This window comes from Cibotium barometz, chromosome 52 (assembly GCF_041138505.1).
Source record: "Cibotium barometz isolate CiBa-2024 chromosome 52, ASM4113850v1, whole genome shotgun sequence".
NCBI lineage: Eukaryota > Viridiplantae > Streptophyta > Polypodiopsida > Cyatheales > Cibotiaceae > Cibotium > Cibotium barometz.
The window spans coordinates 5,423,730-5,443,082 of record NC_141097.1 but is presented as its reverse complement, the minus strand read 5'-3'; the positions used below and the strand labels follow the sequence as shown (position 1 = coordinate 5,443,082).

The 19,353-nt window shown below is 44.0% G+C and overlaps 1 protein-coding gene and 1 pseudogene across 4 annotated transcripts in view; both read left to right on the top strand.

Annotated features, from left to right (window-relative positions):
* Positions 1 to 3,789: 3,789 nt before the first annotated feature.
* The window catches only part of LOC147608712 (Glycosyl hydrolase family 47 protein), a 29,325-nt gene continuing 13,761 nt past the window's right edge, over positions 3,790 to 19,353 (top strand). For all 4 annotated transcript variants that reach the window (XR_015264311.1, XM_086788232.1, XM_086788231.1 and 1 more), the window contains exons 1-4: positions 3,790 to 4,159; positions 4,512 to 4,554; positions 4,659 to 4,724; positions 4,835 to 4,896. Coding sequence is in view for 3 of the 4 variants with exons in the window: in XM_086788232.1 (XP_086644358.1) it covers positions 4,014 to 4,159; positions 4,512 to 4,554; positions 4,659 to 4,724; positions 4,835 to 4,896 (317 nt within the window). In the remaining variant the exon portion in view is untranslated. The remainder of the gene's footprint in view (positions 4,160 to 4,511; positions 4,555 to 4,658; positions 4,725 to 4,834; positions 4,897 to 19,353) is intronic.
* On the top strand, positions 11,921 to 12,808 carry LOC147608714 (uncharacterized; annotated as a pseudogene).

Sequence of the window (19,353 nt, the reverse complement as noted above, 5' to 3'; positions counted from 1 at the left end):
AGAAGCTATGAAGTGGCTGGTGTGTAATATGATGTGCACTTGAAGAAGGAACCTTACTACACATGCCCAGAGTTTCAAAAGAGAGGAATAGTTTTGCTTATAGTTTTACTTAGAGCTTTAGAAATATCTAACCTAGAAATGATTGGTTGATGCAAAAACAGGTTGTCATTTTGATATAGCCCCAAGACATGCAAAAAAATGAAGTAGATATGCTTACAAGCAATGTATGACTTATTTCCCCATTCCTCTCTTTTGAAAATTTGGGCATGTGTAGTAAGGTTCCTTCTTCAAGTGCACATCATATTACACACCTAGAAATGATTGGTTGATGCATAAACAGGTTGTCATTTTGATATAGCCCCAAGACATGCAAAAAAATGAAGTAGATATGCTTACAAGTAATGTATGACTTATTTCCCGTTTGAAACTCCTCCACACATGTGAAATAGGTGCCTCCTTCATGAGGGGAGATCCCCACACTGAGGTGTCAAAAATAGAGCCTACCCTTGAGGCTATATATCCTACTTATCTTCTCAAAGATGAGAGACATGCTTGCTTATGTTTTTGGACATGCTTGCTTATGTTTTTGGACACCCAAGGCTTTTTTGGACATGCTTGCTTATGTTTTTGGACACCCAAGGCTTTTTTGGACATGCTTACTTATGTTTTTAACTTTATGTGTTGTGGTACAAGAAACCACCTTGAGTTTGTATATGTTTTTTGGGCTTTTTTAGACATGCTTACTTATGTTTTTAACTTTATGTGTTGTGGTACAAGAAACTACCTTGAGTTTGTATATATAATTACTATTTGGACCAATCTAAGAGGTGACTTTATTATGTAAATGATTGGACCATGATGGCTAGATAAATATGGGAGGTGTCCCTTTTATGTTAAGCTAACATGGACACCCAAGGCTTTTTTGGACATGCTTACTTATGTTTTTAACTTTATGTGTTGTGGTACAAGAAACCACCTTGAGTTTGTATATGTTTTTTTGGGCTTTTTTAGACATGCTTACTTATGTTTTTAACTTTATGTGTTGTGGTACAAGAAACTACCTTGAGTTTGTATATATAATTACTATTCGGACCAATCTAAGAGGTTACTCTATTATGTAAATGATTGGACCATGATGGCTAGATAAATATGGGAGGTGTCCCTTTTATGTCGAACTAACATGCATATTTAAGGTTAATTGGATTTGGTTGGTTAAATGTGAGTCTTTTACCTAAACAACTAGTTGGTTAAATATGAGTCTTTTATACCTAAATGTGCAAACAATATTGCTAACATGCATATTTAAGGTTAATTGGATTTGGTTGGTTAAATGTGAGTCTTTTACCTAAACAACTAGTTGGTTAAATATGAGTCTTTTACACCTAAATGTGCAAACAATATTGCTAAAAAATCACAAAGCTCGTAGCCCCAATCTCGCAAAAATATATTCCCTTTGTGATGGTAATAGTTTTGAAGTTATGGGATGGTTACCTGAGTATGTATAACGATACTTCTTAGAACTACCCTTCTTCTCTAGCTACAGGTGGTGGTGGAGGCGCTGTTGTGCTTATGAAATTATCTATTTCTTCAATATTTTCTTGATCTACTAGAAAAGAATATTCTATATGATCGATAGCGAAATCAATAAGTATAAATCAATATAAGCATGAATTCTACATGTTTTAAGATTTTTTGATACAGCTTCAATACTCCATGTGGATGATATAAAATACTTTCTTGTAGTATGAGGTACTTATGGGGTATCATATGCCTCCCAACCACCTCTGGGTCCAATTAGAATTGCTATTGATGGTCTCGAAGGTGGTTGGTAATGGTGGGAAATTATCTGGCAAAAAGAGATTTATTATCCCCTTCTTGTCATCCTCCCTATCATCCCCTTGTTAAGTCCTCACTGACATCAATGGATGTATTATAACAAAGCGAGGGTTAGTTCAAAAAACATATGGAGTTAAGGTTCCTTATTAATAGAGAAGCCAATTGGAAGGCCCATTCAATGAACTGCTTTGTTTTATTGTTTAGCTGCTTTGATACTTGTGGCTTTACTTTTTGTGCAAAGCTGCATTTCCAATGACAATCCTGGCATCCTTTATGTTCGGTGCAACAGTGATTGCTTCCTCTCTAGTCACCAGATAGTTGGACTATACACGATATCTTCCACGTCTCATGGTTATAGTCGAATGTTGGACAATCCTCACAAGAGGTTTCGAATGAGCAGCAGCTTGCAAAAACGAATTAGACATCATCGAGCCTAAGTAGATTCTCCTCCATAAGTAGAAGCATGGTTCTAATCAAAGAATCAGACAATTCTACACAAAGTTTAGAGCTCGAGGCACTCACAAAGCTGTTTGGCTTGATGAGAAATTCTTCCAAGAGTACCCACAGTTATTGTTGGACTACTTGGAGGCCATGCAACTACCCCCAAACTAAACATGAGGGAATGTGACATGTACCCATGCATTGAGGTAATGTGACATAGTAATTTATCATTAGTGCTATACTTGTACAGAAGTAGTACCTTTTTGTCGTACACCATACTAACATGCTCCACAAATGAGTGTTTGAACTCCATATCAAGCCCATAGAGCTGATTTATTTTTGAATTTTTCGTCCTAGCCCCAAACACTTTCTCTAGCTCATCCCAGGCTTCTTTGGCATTCTCTTTGTTGCTAATGTGATGAATGATGTTGCCCCCAAGGCTTAACCCAATGATGGCAATGGATTTTCTATCCTTATTTGTCCATGCTTTGACCTCAATATCACTCCTTTCCTTTAGCTCATCTACATTTACTACCCCCCAAAGCTCGTTTTGTATAAGTAGATACATGGCTTTTGTTTGCCATTTATGGAATCCTTCACCACTAAACTTATCCACTAAGATTTGGCTACCCATGGCTCAATGAGGAGGGTCTTACTGAGATTCATAGTCGTATCTCAACAGTGTCTACTCCCTAAAGATTTGGTTCAGATTTAGGTGATAATCATGAAGTTCTGAACCCTAGAGTGGGTGATGAAAGAAATAAGAAGTTATTGAGGCTCAAGTTAGACTTTGGAGATATAGAAGTGACATAAAGAAAATAGAACCAAGTTGATAAAGTGGCATAAATTGATGAGACATTATTCTGTGATTGATATAGAAACCTTGAGAAGTTGTATCTTAGATAAGGCATCATTGTTTTGAGTTTAGTCATTAAGGATGAATCGTTGAGGGGGTGTTAATATCATGAACCTAATTTGGCAAGGATCAAGTGGATTAAGGCTAACAAAATAATGCTTTAGGCAAGGTTTAGTGGATCAAGGTTGAGAGATTAAGCAAAGTGCCTGAGGACAAATGGTCTGAAGGATAGCAATATATATGGCGCCATGAGTGTGTATCAACATTTGTAAGTTGCGAGCGTGAATGCTAGTCTAAATCAAGCAAACGAAGAAAGTTAGAGTTTGTAGGCCAAGCCAGACAATCAAGCATGTTTTTACACCTTCCAACATTAAATAAAGCAATGTTTTCTTTTGTTCTCATTAGTCCAAAAAGTTTATACCTCAGAAATTTGCAATCCATGAAATCGTCATGTTTGCCATTCACCCAATAGGAACACTTGCGTGAGTTCAAATCCTATATCTAAACTGGGTGTTCTAAAGACCGCTTGTTGGTGGACTCATCATGTTGGAAGGAGCCCAATGCAAGCTAGGTGGGATTCACGTGGGAAAGAGAGAGTTAAAATGTGCGTGTAAATTGAACCAATAATAAGGACGGCTTTGACTTTGAGAGCAACTGTGGATACTTTGTTGTTTAGGAGTTTGCTTCTAGGATGGATCTCACGGTTCGGGGGGCAAAAACAAGGCAATTTGGCGGACGATGTTTTTGCAAGCAAATCCGACCCACTGCTGTAACCAACCATAGCTTTGATTTTGCCCATCACTAAGAACCCAATTCCATCGCCGATTCTGCTCATGATCCATAGGCCCAGTACGTTTGAGCTAAGACCCGAGTCACGGCTATGGAAGACAAAAGCAACTTGGGCCCTTTTCCTTGTTTTTCCAGTTTACGAGCTCTCCTCCTTCTCACAGCGTCTTCCTGGCTGCTCTTGGCAACGCCCTCTTACGCTCGAGATCGGGCCGAGCTTAGAGAAGACGTGCGCCAAATGTGAGTGCCCAAATCGCAACTAAAACTTTTCTGTTTCCATTGCTTATCACATCCGTTTTTGATCGCTTGCCACATCTTTTTTGATTGCTAGCAAATATCTGCATTCATTGCTCTATCAAACCTGCTTATCACATCTTGTTTTGATTGCTCATCACATACGTTGTGATTGCTCATCACATGTATTTGTTGCTCATTACATATGTATTATTGTTCATCACATCTGTTTGGATTGCTCATCACATTGCATATGTTTTATTGCTCACATCACGTGTGTTTTCCACATATGTTTTTATTGTTTATCATAGCTGCTTGGCTTCATATCATATCTTTTTGAGTGCTTTTCTGTGGGCAGGTTTTATCATGCCTATGACAATTATATGCAGTTTGCATTCCCAGTGAGTACCTCAACTTAAGACTTGCTTCTATACCAATTGTTAGTCTTATTTGATTAGAATACTAATAGCTGCCATTTTCCTTTCTTTTTCCTTTCGGCTTTCAGCATGATGAGTTGAAACCATTGTCAAGGTCATACACAGACTCCCTTGCCCAATTGGGAAACTTGAAGGCAAGTGTCATCGGAAGTCCATATTCAAATTGCATTTTTGAGTTGAAATAGGAGAGAAGTTTGAACCTGTTCTAGCTAAGGTCTTTCCAATTTTTGTTGCTGTGCCTCAGCATGAACACTTACCTGAAAAGTACAATGGCACAGCTCTTACTCTAGTGGAGTCCCTGTCCAGGTACTTCTCACATGCCTATAGTGTGAAAAGGAAAGAAAACTTAATCAGTTTAGCGAGACTCCTCTTTCGATTTCTTTCATAAGAAAGGTCAGGAATTGTGCCTTCAGCCTATACAAACTTCTGAAAGAACTGAAAAGTACTTCATCTGTGCGATTGTTCTGAGAATAGGCCATTTAAAACTATGCAGCCATAAAACAAGTTGAGTTCTTCGTGGCATGATCTTGACACACATGTATTGTGCATTATAACCTTCTCCAAAATAGCAATGGGTGCCATTGGAGAAGAGCAACTACTTCTTGCAAGTTAGGCTTAAGGACATGGGTGAAGACAGGAACCGACCTGATTCACGATGAGGTAAGGGTGTAAGTGGCTTCTGGTTGATGGTTCAACCATTAGTCCGGGGTTGGGACACACAGTGTACCAGGGGAGCAGAGGGCTGAGGGTCGCGGTGCAGCCAGCACAGGTTCCAGCGGGATGCACGCAGCAGCAGGGTGGCGCGGAGCAGCTGCGCAGTTAGAGCAGGGCGGCGCAGATAGGGCAGAGAGAGAGAGAGAGAGAGAGAGAGAGAGAGAGAGAGAGAGAGAGAAATGAAATGATATATTAACGTCTCTAAGAGGCCATAATGGCATATGAGACCAAAACTGAGAATACATCTGAAGTTGGTGTCTCTGATTATCGTACAGTTATGAGAACATAATTGTAAGACTCCAAGATGATACTGAGGAGAAAATACTGGAAAATGTATATCAAGTAGATCCATGTATGCTGATTAGTTGAAGTGTTGCCCTCTCCTTAGAGCAAGTGTCTCTGCCGTGGGGCTGTCTAGAATGGAGAGGTCGTAGAAGCGAGGTAGGCGCCTCCGATGCCGAGCAATAATGGCTCTGATCTGGCGATGGTGAGGATGCCGTGGTCGGGATCCTGGTGGGCGTGGTCGACGAGCACGACATAAGATGACTGCTCTATTAGTGGTGACTCCTTGGGAGCGTGGTCGGTGCCCTGATGGCCCAATGGAGGAGGTATCAGGTGTGTGGGCTGGGTTGCTAGTGCTAGTGCCGAAGAAATCTGTCAGGGTCCTCTGTCTAGGTACATCATGGCTCGGTCTCCTGTCTGCCAAGAGGGTCTCTCTGTGTCTCCTGAGCTCGAGTAGGAACAATCCCATGCATCTTTGATCCTCAAACTCCATGACCCTGCATAACGGCCCAAAACCCTCTCGGAAGAGGCAGTGATATCTCCCTCGGATCTCATAATAGGATGTACATCGGCAAATGTAGTGCTCCTCTGTCTCTGCCTCCTGGTAGCATAGTTGACAAATGCGGTCATCCAAGATCTGATGCACATATCGCCCTGTCTCAATCCGCAGCTGGTGTGATGAGGTCCGGATCTATCCAATGGCACAACGTATCCCATGTGATAGGTGTACATCCATGTACGCCGGGCGGGTGATAAAATCATCTGGTGAGAGGTGTAGAAAATGGCTCTTGCAATGAGCCATTTTCGTGCCTAAGGGCTCAAGGGGGCTAGTCCATGTCCTCTCTGTGTCCACTCTGATGATATCCATCCTGATCACGTGGTTTTTCTCTGAGCGGGTGAGATCCAAAAATGGACAATCCAGACTGTATTGAAAGGGTGGTAGTGCCTCTATCCGAACACCATGTAGGATAGAGGTCAAACCATGATCTCATCTGAGCGTACCAACAATGGGTATCTCCATCCTCTGCCAACTGTATGGATGAGGTCAATGCCAATTGGGAGTACCTCTGGTGAGGGAGCTCCCATAGCCGCTGTAAAAAGGTAACTGCTTGGAATAGGGCCTCTGTTACTACTGGTGCGGCACCCAGCTCAGCCCGAACAATCTCATGTGGTACTGATGATTTGCTCCGAATCATACGAGCAATCATCATAATCAATGGTCTCTCCATTTGCCTCCATCCCTCATCTGTCCCTCTCTAAGATCTGTGATGTATGCTGGCCCCCCAAATTGGAGCTCCGTATAGGAGGGTCGGTGTGACAAGCGTATCAAATAGCCACAATTTGGTGCACGGCTCCTGAAACTGTATGTGTGCACACTGCCTCTCAAGTGCCCCCAAGGTAGAATGTAGAGAGAGAGAGAGAGAGAGAGAGAGAGAGAGAGAGAGAGAGAGGTATTAACGTCGGTAGAATGCAACACGAGGGCATATATGACCAACGATTGGACTTGAACTCGGGTGGATCATGGCCAAAATGACCTATGAGACCAAAAGGTTACATCATATCCATGAGGTACATCATCTTGGGTACACAATAGTAATAAAGAAAGATAGCAAAGATCTAGAACTATAAAATCTGATCTAGGTACATGAGCAGAGAGCTCTCATATCACCCTAATACATCTATCATGGGCGGCTGTGACATGGTGCTTAAGGTGGTAAAACTAAGCTGGTGCGAGAAGGTCCTACGATGATGGGAGATGATGGCCCGGATCCTCTTGTGGTGGTGTGGCCGTGGGCGAGGGCCATGAGGTCTGGGGCGTCGAGCTTTGCATAACGCAGTGGCTCTGTCGAGTGTCACACCTATCAGTGGCTTTGTCAAGTGTCACACCTATCGGCCGAGCTCTTGCACTAGCCTGTGGTTCGGGTATGGTGGGTGGATAGTGCTGGTATGGAAGAAGTCGGTGAGAGCTCTCTGTGTTGGTCCTCGAGCAAGTATAGCTAATCTGGATCTCACTAAGGACTCCCTGTGTCTGCGGAGCTCTAGAAGAAAAAGTCCCAGGCATCTTTGATCCGAGAAGTCCATGATCTTGGAAAGTGGTCCGAGCCCAGTTCAAAAGAGGCAGTGGAACCTCCCCCGAATCTCAGTATATACAGGGCATCGACATATGTAATGATCCTTTGTCTCGGGCTCTGTGTGACAGAGCTGGCATATCCTGCCCTCTGGTGCGGCCACCCTAGGTCCATATTTGGCAGTCTCCACTCTTAGCTCGTGGGGCGAGGTGCGGATTTGGCCGATCGCACATCTCACACCAAAAGCCAATAGATAGGTGTGTGTCCATGTAGCGTGGGTGGATGATGAAACCATCCTTTGTCAGGCATAGGAGGTGATCTCTGTAGAAGGCCATCTTCGTCCCTAGTGAACGACTAGGTGAACTCCATGTCCTCTAAGTATCCAGTCTGACAATGTCCTTCCTGATAACCTTGTTCTGCTCTGTGTAAGTGCCTACCTGTGCATACCAGCACTCTGTATCTCCCTCGAGTGTCAGCTATCTCAAGGACTCCAGGGCTAGCCGGAGGTATTGTGACATGAAAAAGTAATATCTTTCATTTTCAACTTTGTATATAGTTTTGTGGCTTTGCAATGGTAATAAGGTGGAAGCTTGTTCAAGAAGATTGCGGCGGGCCCGTAATAAAATGACATCATGGCGGTGGCTTGGCGGCTACCCCGACGGCATCTCTCATCAATATTTGCATTTCCTAAAGTTTGTGTAATGTGTGGATGTGCTCATTGTAAATACCAAGTATGTTCTATAAATGCTTTGGTATGGTTGTATAGGTGAGTGATGTGGAAAATAAAAGTGGGCCTAAATGTATGCATGGCTCACCTTTGTAATATTTAAATGCTTTGCCACAAGCTAGCATGTGGAAGGCATGTGGAGAAGTGTGTGTAGGTGCATAATTAGGGAAGATTCTTCTAGAAATCCTACACGGATGAGGAGCCTTTTGACATTTGTAAAGTAAAAATGCCACATAGGTGCCAACTTGGCTACAACCTTGTCTCATGCAAGTATCTTTAGTCAAAGATCTCCAAATTAAAAATTAGAAAAAGACTTTGTCTAAAGAGATATTTCATGTGACCTCCTCACAGGTGTCATGGGAGGTGGAAGGATTCTACAATTGTAACTTGTAACAAGGTGAGAGGGGGTCACTTTTCCATCTATAAAAGGAGCCCTCCTCTCCCTTTCAAATCAATGAGTGAAGCCTCCACAATTGAGCGTTTGAGCATTCCTGTGTCATTATCACTCTCCCAATTCTCTTAATCCTCTTCTCAAGATACTCTCTTTGCATATGTAGGCTAACTTAGCATTAGCTCCCAAGGCCTTACCCTAATGTTGGAACTCTTGATGATCCAAACTAAGGGAGATAAGGAGTTATTATCTCGATGGGCCTATGACTTCTCAAGGTAGTCCTTGCCTTATTGCCGCCCTCCTCTGGAGATACCAATGGTTCTAGCGGTGATGAGCATGTGTAAAGACTTTGGGAACCATGGGTAGATTTGCGTCGTCCACTGCGCAATGTTAACCCTTACTCTCTAGTTTGTATCATGAACGAGATGAAAGGCAAGGACTTTGCTAAGCTGGAGTCTCAAACGTAAAGAGGAATGCAGTTTTGGTGGTTTTAATCCTTACTTTCTATTGGTAATTAGTCTTTTCTTGGGTGATCTTTTCTAAAATTGTTAATACTGTTAGAAATCTCTTTCAATACTCTTTCCATATGTGTAATCAATTATTCCATCTCATGTTAAAATGATGATCAAAATCTCTCCTGAAATTGCTAGCTTAAAGTCGTTTTTTTTGGACAGCTTTCTATGCCGTTAGTAAAATGCCCATAACTTTCCGCTCGGTTATCCGTTTTCAAAACTTTTTATATAGGCGCGAAGCTCTCTTCGGGCTCTACGCATCTATGTAGTCTAATTTGAGTGCAGCCATAAGGATTGCAAACAGCAATTCTCTGTTTTTTGCTGTTTTTTTTAAACATATTTGGTCATCTCTCTCTTTAATCACAATTATTTCCTCTTAATCATCTTGCCCATGTGAAACCCCATGTATTTAAATCATTTGTAACCTATTTCTACTACCATTTACTTCCCAATGCTGCGTCCAAATCGCCCAATACGTCCAAATGAGCCATATTAATACACCCCTTTCACCTCTATTCACATAGTGCTACGCCAAAAGATTTTCTTCCAGCAAAGACTCTGTAATGCCAACGGGGGGATCCCGTGTGTAAGGTGTAGAAGGGGCCGCTCGCCAGGTGGTGTGAAAGGCCTGGCGCCGCAAGATCGCCCCATCCGAGTCGCCCCGGATGCGGTCATACTGTCCTCGCAGGGTGTGGATCAACTCCTGCCAAATCCCCCGTACAGTCTCTGCTGGTGGCTCCAGTCTCCCCTCAAAGGCCGTGAAACACCGGGCCCTCCAGGTGAACCAGATGGTGAGGGTGCTGATGAGCTCCCATCGTAAATCCCGCTCCTGTGTCCAGCTGGCGGACGAGAAATCCGGTGCCGGAACCAGGCGAGGCTGGCCCCTAATGAATCTGATGGCCTGACTGTCCTGCTCCATCTCATAACCCATAGCAGGCCCTGACGAAGTTGACCAAGCAGCGGCACCCCACGTAAACATACCCTCTGGAGAGAGGGGGGCCAGAATACGCAGCATCCGCAGCCAAATCTGCTGCGCCTGAGGGCAATCCCAAAGGCAATGTCTCTGTGTCTCCATAGGGTGGCCGCATCGGACGCAGGCCGCCGGAAGATCGCTGTAAACAAGCCAGGTGCCAACTGCTGAGCCCCTGTGGGCGACCAGCCACTGGAAAGTCGAGATCATGCGGGCCTGTCGACTAGCCCAGAGCCGAGCCCAAAAATCCTCCAGGAACTCCTGTGAGAGTCCCTGTAGCTGCCAATGCCCCGCTGCAGCTGGAGAGACCATCCTCCTCGCCGTCAAAATATGCCGCCCCAGCCGAACTGTATACTGGAAAAAGGTGATCTCTGTGGCCTCAAGGGATGCATAAGGATCATGCCACTCGTATTCCCCCGGGTCCCACTGTAGCCGGGCCAAGGGCCGCGCTGCATATGCCCATATGCGCCAATCCGGGAGCACATCTGCAGGGTGCTCCCCACCACTTTCTCATTTAGTTATATGCGGGATCTTGTGTATAGAGAAGAGTTAAGGGTAGTTTTCTGAGCAAGAGGGAGATAGTTAGGTTGCTGATTGGTGGACTATTTTGGATTGTTCGGGAAGAGAAGGTGCAAGAGGAAGGCGGGCTAAGGTGCTGGACAGCCACTTGCAGGTTTTAAAGTTTTTTTTTCCCACCCACCCACCCTTTTCAGTTTAATCCCTGTGATGGCAGATTTACTAGAGATGGCTGAGAAGCACGTGAAGATTCCGACTCTCCCCACGTTCCTAGTGGACCGTCAGTTGGATGGGTCCAATTACGGCATCTGGAGGTTATGATGGAGTCTAAACCCTCGCGGGCCTCGAGACTGTTGCCGGCCTCGGCTGCATGAAGCAGTTGCACGTCTGCACTATATCCAGGCTCCTGACCATAGAGCTCTCACAAACTCACGTGAGACTCTATATGACTAATGACTAACCTTGGCCACTCTTTTATAGGCTCTTGGCCGGTCATCGGGCGTCCACACTTGGGCGCCCGCCCGTCCATACTTGGGTGCCTGCTCGTTAGTCTATCCCTAACTCAGCTCGCCAATCAGCCTGCGAGCTCCAAGCTTCCCCAAACCTCGAAGCTAGTCTTGTGTGCGTGTAGCACACGGTAGATACACACTGTGCACATGACAACTTCCGTCCTTTAAATGCATGCACAAAGAGGGATTATTTTCCTCTATCCTTTCTATGGCATCGACTTCCTCTGACGTCAAGAATCTCTTTGAGATCAAGCGGTTTGAGGGAACAGGTTTTGATCTTTGGAAGGATAGGATTCAAGGAATCCTCTTCCTTAAAGATTGTGATAGGGCACTTGAAGCAGAGAAGCCAGAAGATATGTCAGATGCAGCATGGCTTACATTGAACAAGAAAGCCATTACCTACATTAAAATGGCCGTCTCTGACGAGATCTTGGTAGACCTCAAGGGTCTTGTCAATGCGTTTGAGTTGTGGGAGAAGTTGAAGGCAACGTATGAGAATACAACGCCAGTTAATCAGGTGCATTTGATGCGAAAACTTGTTGGCATGCAGTTAGTTGAGTCCAAGAGCGCTGCAGAGCACTTGTCGTTGTTTACAGGTACTCTATCTCAGTTACAGGACTCAAGTTTGCCCCCTTTTGAAGATAAGCTCAAGGCTATCTTCTTGCTGATGACTCTACCTGATTCTTGGGAGACTTTGGTGGTCTCATTGTCAAACAATCCCAATTTGACCTTTGATGGTGTTAGGGGTTCTATATTGAACGAAGAAATCAGGAGGAAAGCAAGTGGAGAGGGTGGCAGTTCAGCCAACATGGTTAGAGGCAGGACAGAAAAGAAGACTGCTTATGCACAAAGGAGTAAGAGTAAGAGTAGAGAAAGGGGAAATGCCAGCAAAGGCAAGAGTGATGTGACATGCTATCAATGTGGCAGGAAAGGTCACAAGAAACCTGACTGCAGGTACTATAAGGCAGAGTTGGAAAGGAAGAAGAGTGGTGGAGACAAAAAGAAAGAGAAGAAGGAGATCAAGACAGGTACACAGGACAGCCCAAAGAACAAGGAGAAGGCCAATGTGGCCTCTAGTGTTGTTATTGAGGAGCTGTCAGATGTAGAAGACATCTTATGTGCCACTTTGTCAGCCGATGATGCTCATGAGTTTGATGCCTCTCTCAATGTTCATACACAGGATATGCAGATCACCAAGAGTGATCTAATTGATGCTTTATTGACTGTTAATGATGCATTATCTCAGACTTGGATAGTCGATTCCGGTGCTTCGTTTCATGTGACTCCTATCAAGGAGTGTTTCTCTACTTTTAATGCAGGCAGCCATGGTCATGTATACCTTGGAAACAATCATGCATGTTCCATTGAGGGTATTGGCACTGTGCATCTTTCTATAGATGGCACAAATGAGCTTGTCTTGCATGATGTTAGATATGTGCCGGGAATCAAGAAAAGTCTGCTTTCTGTTGGCCAGATGGATATGCATGGTTACAGCATTTTGTTTGAGAAAGGATCATGGAAGATGACCAAAGGCTCAAGGCTGATTGTGAAAGGTACAAAGAAAGGGACACTTTACTGCTTGCATGGAAAGGCCTTGTTGGGCAAATTTATTGCTTTGGCTGAAATTAACTCACATATGGAGTTGTGGCATAAGAGGCTTGGCCATATGAGCCAAAAAGGCCTTACTAAGCTTGGTAATTTGAATAAGCTTGATGCTAAAGGCACAAAACTTGACTTTTGTAATGAATGTCAATATGGTAAGCAAGTGAAGAGTTCTTATTACTCCGGTGTCTCTCGCAAATCTAATGTGCTTGATCTTGTACATTCTGATGTTTGTAGCATGCCTGCCAAATCTATGGGGGGTGCACACTACTTTGTTTCCTTTGTTGATGATCATTCTAGAAAAATTTGGGTTCATTTGCTCAGATCTAAGGATGAAGCCTTTGCTGCGTTTAAGAAGTTTCATGCATTTGTGACCACCCAAACAGGTAGAAAGCTGAAATGCTTGCGTACGGATAATGGGGGTGAGTTCACAAGTGGTGAATTTAATAAATTTTGTGAAAATTTGGGCATTAAGAGGGAGCTTACTGTTCCATACAGCCCCTCTTCTAATGGTGTGGCTGAAAGATATAATAGGACTCTATGTGAGAGGGTGAGATGCATGCTGTCCACAGCTAATCTCCCTCATGGATTTTGGGGAGAAGCTCTAAAAACTGCAGTGCATATATGTAATCGATCCCCTCACATGTCTTTGAAAGGTGACATCCCTGAGGAGGTTTGGTCTGGCAAACCTGCTTCATATGATCACTTACGCGTCTTTGGTTGCGAAGCGTTTGTGCATATAAGACCTGAGTTGAGGAGTAAGTTGGATGCAAAGTCCATTAAAGGCCTCTTCATGGGATATGGTGAAGAAGGTGAAATGGGCTACAGGATTTGGTTACCTCAACTCAAAAAGGTTGTGCGCAACCGGGATGTTGTTTTTAATGAGGCAAAGCTGCTTAAAAACAATTGTGCCTCTAAGGATGACCATAAAAAGGTCAAATTTCAGCATGTACAGCCACCTATTAGGCCTGATTTTGACCCTCAGGATGCACCACATATGACTGAAAATGTTGATGAACCAGTGGTGTTTGAGCCAGATGATGTTGGACAGCAAAATGAGGCTCCTGAAGGGCATGTGCAGCCACATAACAATGCTGAAAATGGGGCTGAAAATGATGTACAACAGCCCTTTGCTGATGATATTGTTGTCCCACCTGATGTAGACCCATTACCAGATAATGTGGATCATTGGGTGAGACGATCTACTCGTCCTAGGCGGAATGTGAGTAGATATGATCCCTCTTTGCATTATATTATGCTGACAGATGAGGGGGAGCCTCTCACTTATAAAGAGGCAAAGACATGTGAGCACAGTAAGAAGTGGGAGCTTGCTATGCAGGAAGAGATCAAAGCTTTGCATTCGAATGATACTTGGGACTTGGTGGAATTGCCCAAGGGAAGGAAAGCCATTCCAAACAAATGGGTGTATAAAATCAAGACAGTTGATGCAAAACCCAAGTATAAGGCAAGGCTGGTTGCAAAGGGATATGCCCAAACGAAGGGCATAGACTTTCAGGAAGTGTTCTCTCCTGTAGTGAAGATGACCACTTTGCGTGCATTGTTTGCCATAGCGGCTGCCCTTGATTTGGAATTAGACCAAATGGATGTGCATACAGCTTTCTTGCATGGCGATGTTGATGAGGAACTTTACATGAAGCAGCCCGAGGGCTTTGTTATTCCTGGAAAGGAACATTTGGTATGTAGGCTTAAAAGAAGCTTGTATGGGCTGAAACAAGCCTCTAGACAATGGTACAAAAAGTTTGATGCTTTCATGCTCAAACATGGGTACAAAAGGAGCCATGCAGATCACTGTTTGTACACAAAATTTGATGAGGATAGCAGCCCTATCATTCTTGTGCTCTATGTAGATGATATGTTGATTGCTGGGAAGAAAAGAAGCACTGTTGATGCTCTTAAACAGCAGCTGAAATCTGCGTTTTCCATGAAAGACCTTGGGGCAGCTGAACATGTTCTTGGAGTAAGGATTAGAAGGCAAAGGGACCAGCGCATATTGTATTTGTCTCAAGAAAAATACATTGAAAAGGTGCTGGACAGGTTTAACATGGCTAATGCAAAGCCTCTTGGTGTGCCATTACAGCCATATGTTAAGTTCTCCAAGGATGATTGCCCCAAATCTGATCAGGCAACCAATGATATGCAAGGTGTTCCTTATGCATCAGCTTGTGGTTCACTTATGTATGCTATGGTTGCTACTAGGCCTGACATAGCCCATGCAGTGGGAGTTGTGAGCCGATTTATGGCTAATCCAGGCAAATTGCATTGGGATGCAGTAAAGTCCATTATGAGGTATTTAAAAGGGACTAAAAACAAATGCCTTTGTTATGGTAAGGGTCCTTTGGAATTGAAGGGATTTTGTGACTCTGACATGGCTGGTGATGTGGATACACGCAAATCCACAAGTGGTTATGTATATACTCTTGCAGGAGGTGCTGTCTCATGGTGCTCTAGACTACAAAAGATAGTTGCACTGTCTACTACAGAGGCTGAATATATTTCAGCCACTGAGGCTTCCAAAGAAGCCATATGGTTGGCACGTTTATGCAGTGAGTTTGGTTTGCCTGACAAGGCACCTATGCTTGGTTGTGATAGCCAGAGTGCCATATGTCTGGCAAAGAATGCCATGTTCCATGCGCGCACAAAGCATATTGACGTGCGGTATCACTTCATTAGGGAAGTGCTTGAGGATGGCCTTATCACAGTTGTTAAGGTACATACGTCACAAAACCCTGCAGATGCTCTCACTAAGTGCTTACCCAAAGCACAACATCAGCTATGCATACAGATGGTGGGAGTGACTTAGCTTAAAGGCGCCATTTATGCCTTTAAGTGGGAGGTTGTTGGGTTACAGGCCTAAATGACCCCCTCTATGTACTTTTGTATATCTTTGTACATGGCCTTTTTGAAGGCTTAGGATTTCTTTTTAAAAAAAGGTCCTTGGCCAAGTTCACATTGAACTTGGGCCAAAGACTTTTAAAAAGGTCTGAAGACCTTACTTTTAATAAAAAGGGAACACAAGGGCAATATGCCCTAACGTTTTTCCCCCAAATCGTACGATCTCTCTCTCTCTCTTTTTCGAAGCTCTACGCCTCTCTCTCTGTGTGCTCACGCCTCTTTGCTGCAGCCCCCAGACCACACTATTGGACCTTGTGCATCACCTGCCACCTTCCTTGCTCCCTTTCAATGTAGGTCATAGAGGCATTTTGGCCACAGCACAAGCTTTGGAGAGGTATTTCTTTTGGCCAGGTATTCGCAAGGATATTGAAGCATATGTACGTGAATGTATGGTATGTCAAAAGGTCAAGTTTGACCGACATAAAGCACCTGGATTGCTTCAGCCTTTGCCTATACCAAATGAACCATGGGAAAGCATTGCTATGGATTTCATTATGGATTTGCCAAGGACGCCACAGGGAAATGATGCTATTTGGACCATCATTGACAGGTTCAGCAAGCAGGCACATTTCATTCCCGTGCGCAAGACAATAAAGCTAGATCATATGGCTAGGATGTTTTTGGCACAGATATTCAAACACCATGGCATGCCTAAATCTATTGTGGGGGATAGAGATCTTAGAACCACATGCTTATTTTGGTGCGCATTGTTTGACAATATGGGTACAAAGCTGAACTTCTCATCAGCTTACCATCCACAGACAGATGGGCAAAGTGAAATAGCAAATTCAGCCGTCCTCGACTTGTTGAAATCTTATGTATCCGACCGCAAATCGGATTGGGAGAAGTATTTACCACTTGTGGAGTTTGCCTACAACAATACGGTACATACTTCTACGGGCAAGGCGCCCTTTGAGATTATCTATGGCAAGGTGGTACTACCACCCATCCTTCGTACAAAGGATGAGATTTTTGCAGCAGATGAGTATGTCAGAGACTTGGATACTGCATTTGTACAGGTACGGACAGCCATAGAGAGGTCTCAAACCAAGAATAAAAAGGCAGCTGATAAACATAGAAGGGATGTACAATTCAAACAAGGTGATTGGGTCTTGCTGAAATTTGAAAAGGCACGCCTTTGGAAGAGGCCAGGGAAAGAGGGAAAGTACCCTAAACTTTCCAACAGGTACTATGGACCTTTTCAGATCTTGGAGAAGATCAATGATGTTGCATTTTGGCTTGTACTCCCAGATCATTGGAACATGCATAATGCTTTTCATGTGAGCCTATTGAGGCCTTATGTGGGACCGACACCGTTTGAGCCGGTTTTGGAAGACCTATCCGAATTGGATGAGCTGGAAGAGATTCTTCAACCTGAACAGATTGTTTTTCACAAGGAACGAAAGCTTGCGAGAGGCAAACTTGTTCGTAGGTACCTTGTGAAGTTCAAGAATTATTCAGCTTTGGATGCGAAATGGATGGATGAGGCCTACTTTGAGGATTACCCAGATCTTTTGAAGGCCTATCTGGAGGCTTTTCAGTTGCGGTCAATTGATTAGAAGCCGGGGGGAATGTCACAAACCCCTATATTCTAGGGACACGCGGATGCGTGTCAGGCCTAGAAACATGCGGATGCATGTATGTATTATACCTGGGCATGTGTATGGATCATATGAGTGGATGCATATGAGTCCAAGGACATGGCAGGACATTTGTGGACTTTCGAGCGGTGCCCGTGTGGATTCCGGCCATGCACACATGGTGTGTTATGATGGCAGGCGGAATATTTTCAAGTACAAGAATGATGATAGGTGGTTCTCCAAGTTTACATGTGCACAATGCATAAATGATGCATGCCATAACTTTATTTTACTTTGTGTGACATTGTCTTGCTGCCTGGACAATGCTTGTTATTTTGGCTTGTGAAGTCCGAGGGACCGGGGATGCCCGGGCACCTTATGGACACGTGTGTGCACTCCTGTTTGGGCCTAAAACTGTGGGCTTATGGGTTTTGCAGGTGGACCTAAACTTATAGAAACAGGACAAATGGAGCACTATGGGCTGGACACCTACCTGGACACCTTATGGGGACACATGTCAGCCAGCATGTGTACCCACCAGGCCCCTGAGGTGGCACCTGAAAAAGGCGCCTCCCTCAAGAGGCCCTTTTGGGTTGTTTTACTCATTATTCAACATATTGGAGAGCTGGTTGGAGCTTTGGGAGTTGCTACAGGGCTGGTTGCTTGCTTCCCGGACTCACACAAGCTTGGACAACGATCCCCACACTCTTCTAAAGGGCTGGTTGGTGAATTTCAGACCTGCAATTTCTGGTTATTGCGAGTTTTGGACTGGTTGCAGGTGTCCAAAGTCAACTTGGACAGTACAGGACAGCTCTAGGGACCTCCACAGGGCTGTAGGACCCTTTACAGGTGGATTTCTCGCGACAGAAAGTTGCTGTTTTGGACTGGTTATTGCACATAATAAGCCGGACAGGAATGGAATATGTGAGCATGGATGTGTCTCAAGGATTCCTGGTATAGCATGTGCTTAGGGCAAGCATTGGGGACACTTGCTCGCGGAGAACACAGGTTTCTGGATGAGTTTCTCGCGTGGAAACAGGGCCTAAAGATCCATTTACATCTTGTGCAGGGCGGAGTACCTGTGAGGATTGTGATACTCTTGTGCAGGGCGGATGTACCTGTGTGTAGGGCGGATGTACCTACAGATTCTCTTGTTTGAAATGTATTCATTCATAATGTATTTGGAAGAATCAGGTGCAGGCTGGTGGTGAATCCCCAGGCACCCGTAATCTTGTACTTTGCAGACTCTTTTGGTAATATAACCTAAAGGGGGGGGGGGTCAGCCTATCATCGGCCCCTTTATGTGGTGTACTGTCATTTTCAGCTTTGTGGTTGTAATGCTCAAGTGTTAAGTGCTCAGAATCTTGTTCACATTTATACGATTCCAATACACGCGTCCGCCTCTCGTTACAATTGCTGTTTGCAATCCTTATGGCTGCACTCAAATTAGACTACATAGATGCGTAGAGCTTGAAGAGAGCTTCGCGTATATATAAAATCTTTTGAAAACGGATAACCGAGCAGAAAGTTATGGGCATTTTACTAACGGCATAGAAAGCTGTCCAAAAAAATGACTTTAAGCTAGCAATTTTGGGAGAGATTTTGATCATCATTTTAACATGAGATGGAATAATTGATTACACATATGGAAAGAGTATTGAAAGAGATTTCTAACCGTATAAACAATTTTAGAAAAGATCACTCAAGAAAGAGTAATCTCCAATAGAAAGTAGGGATTAAAACCATTGAAACTGCATTCCTCTTTGCATTTGAGACTCCAACTTAGCAAAGTCATTACCTTTCATCTCGTTCATGATACAAACTAGAGAGTAAGGGTTAACATTGCGCAGTGGACGACACACATTTACCTATGGTTCAGTCTTTCCACATGTTCATTACCGCTAAAACCATTGGTATCTCCAAAGGAGGGCGGCAATAAGGCAAGGACTACCTTGAGAAGTCATAGGCCCATTGAGAT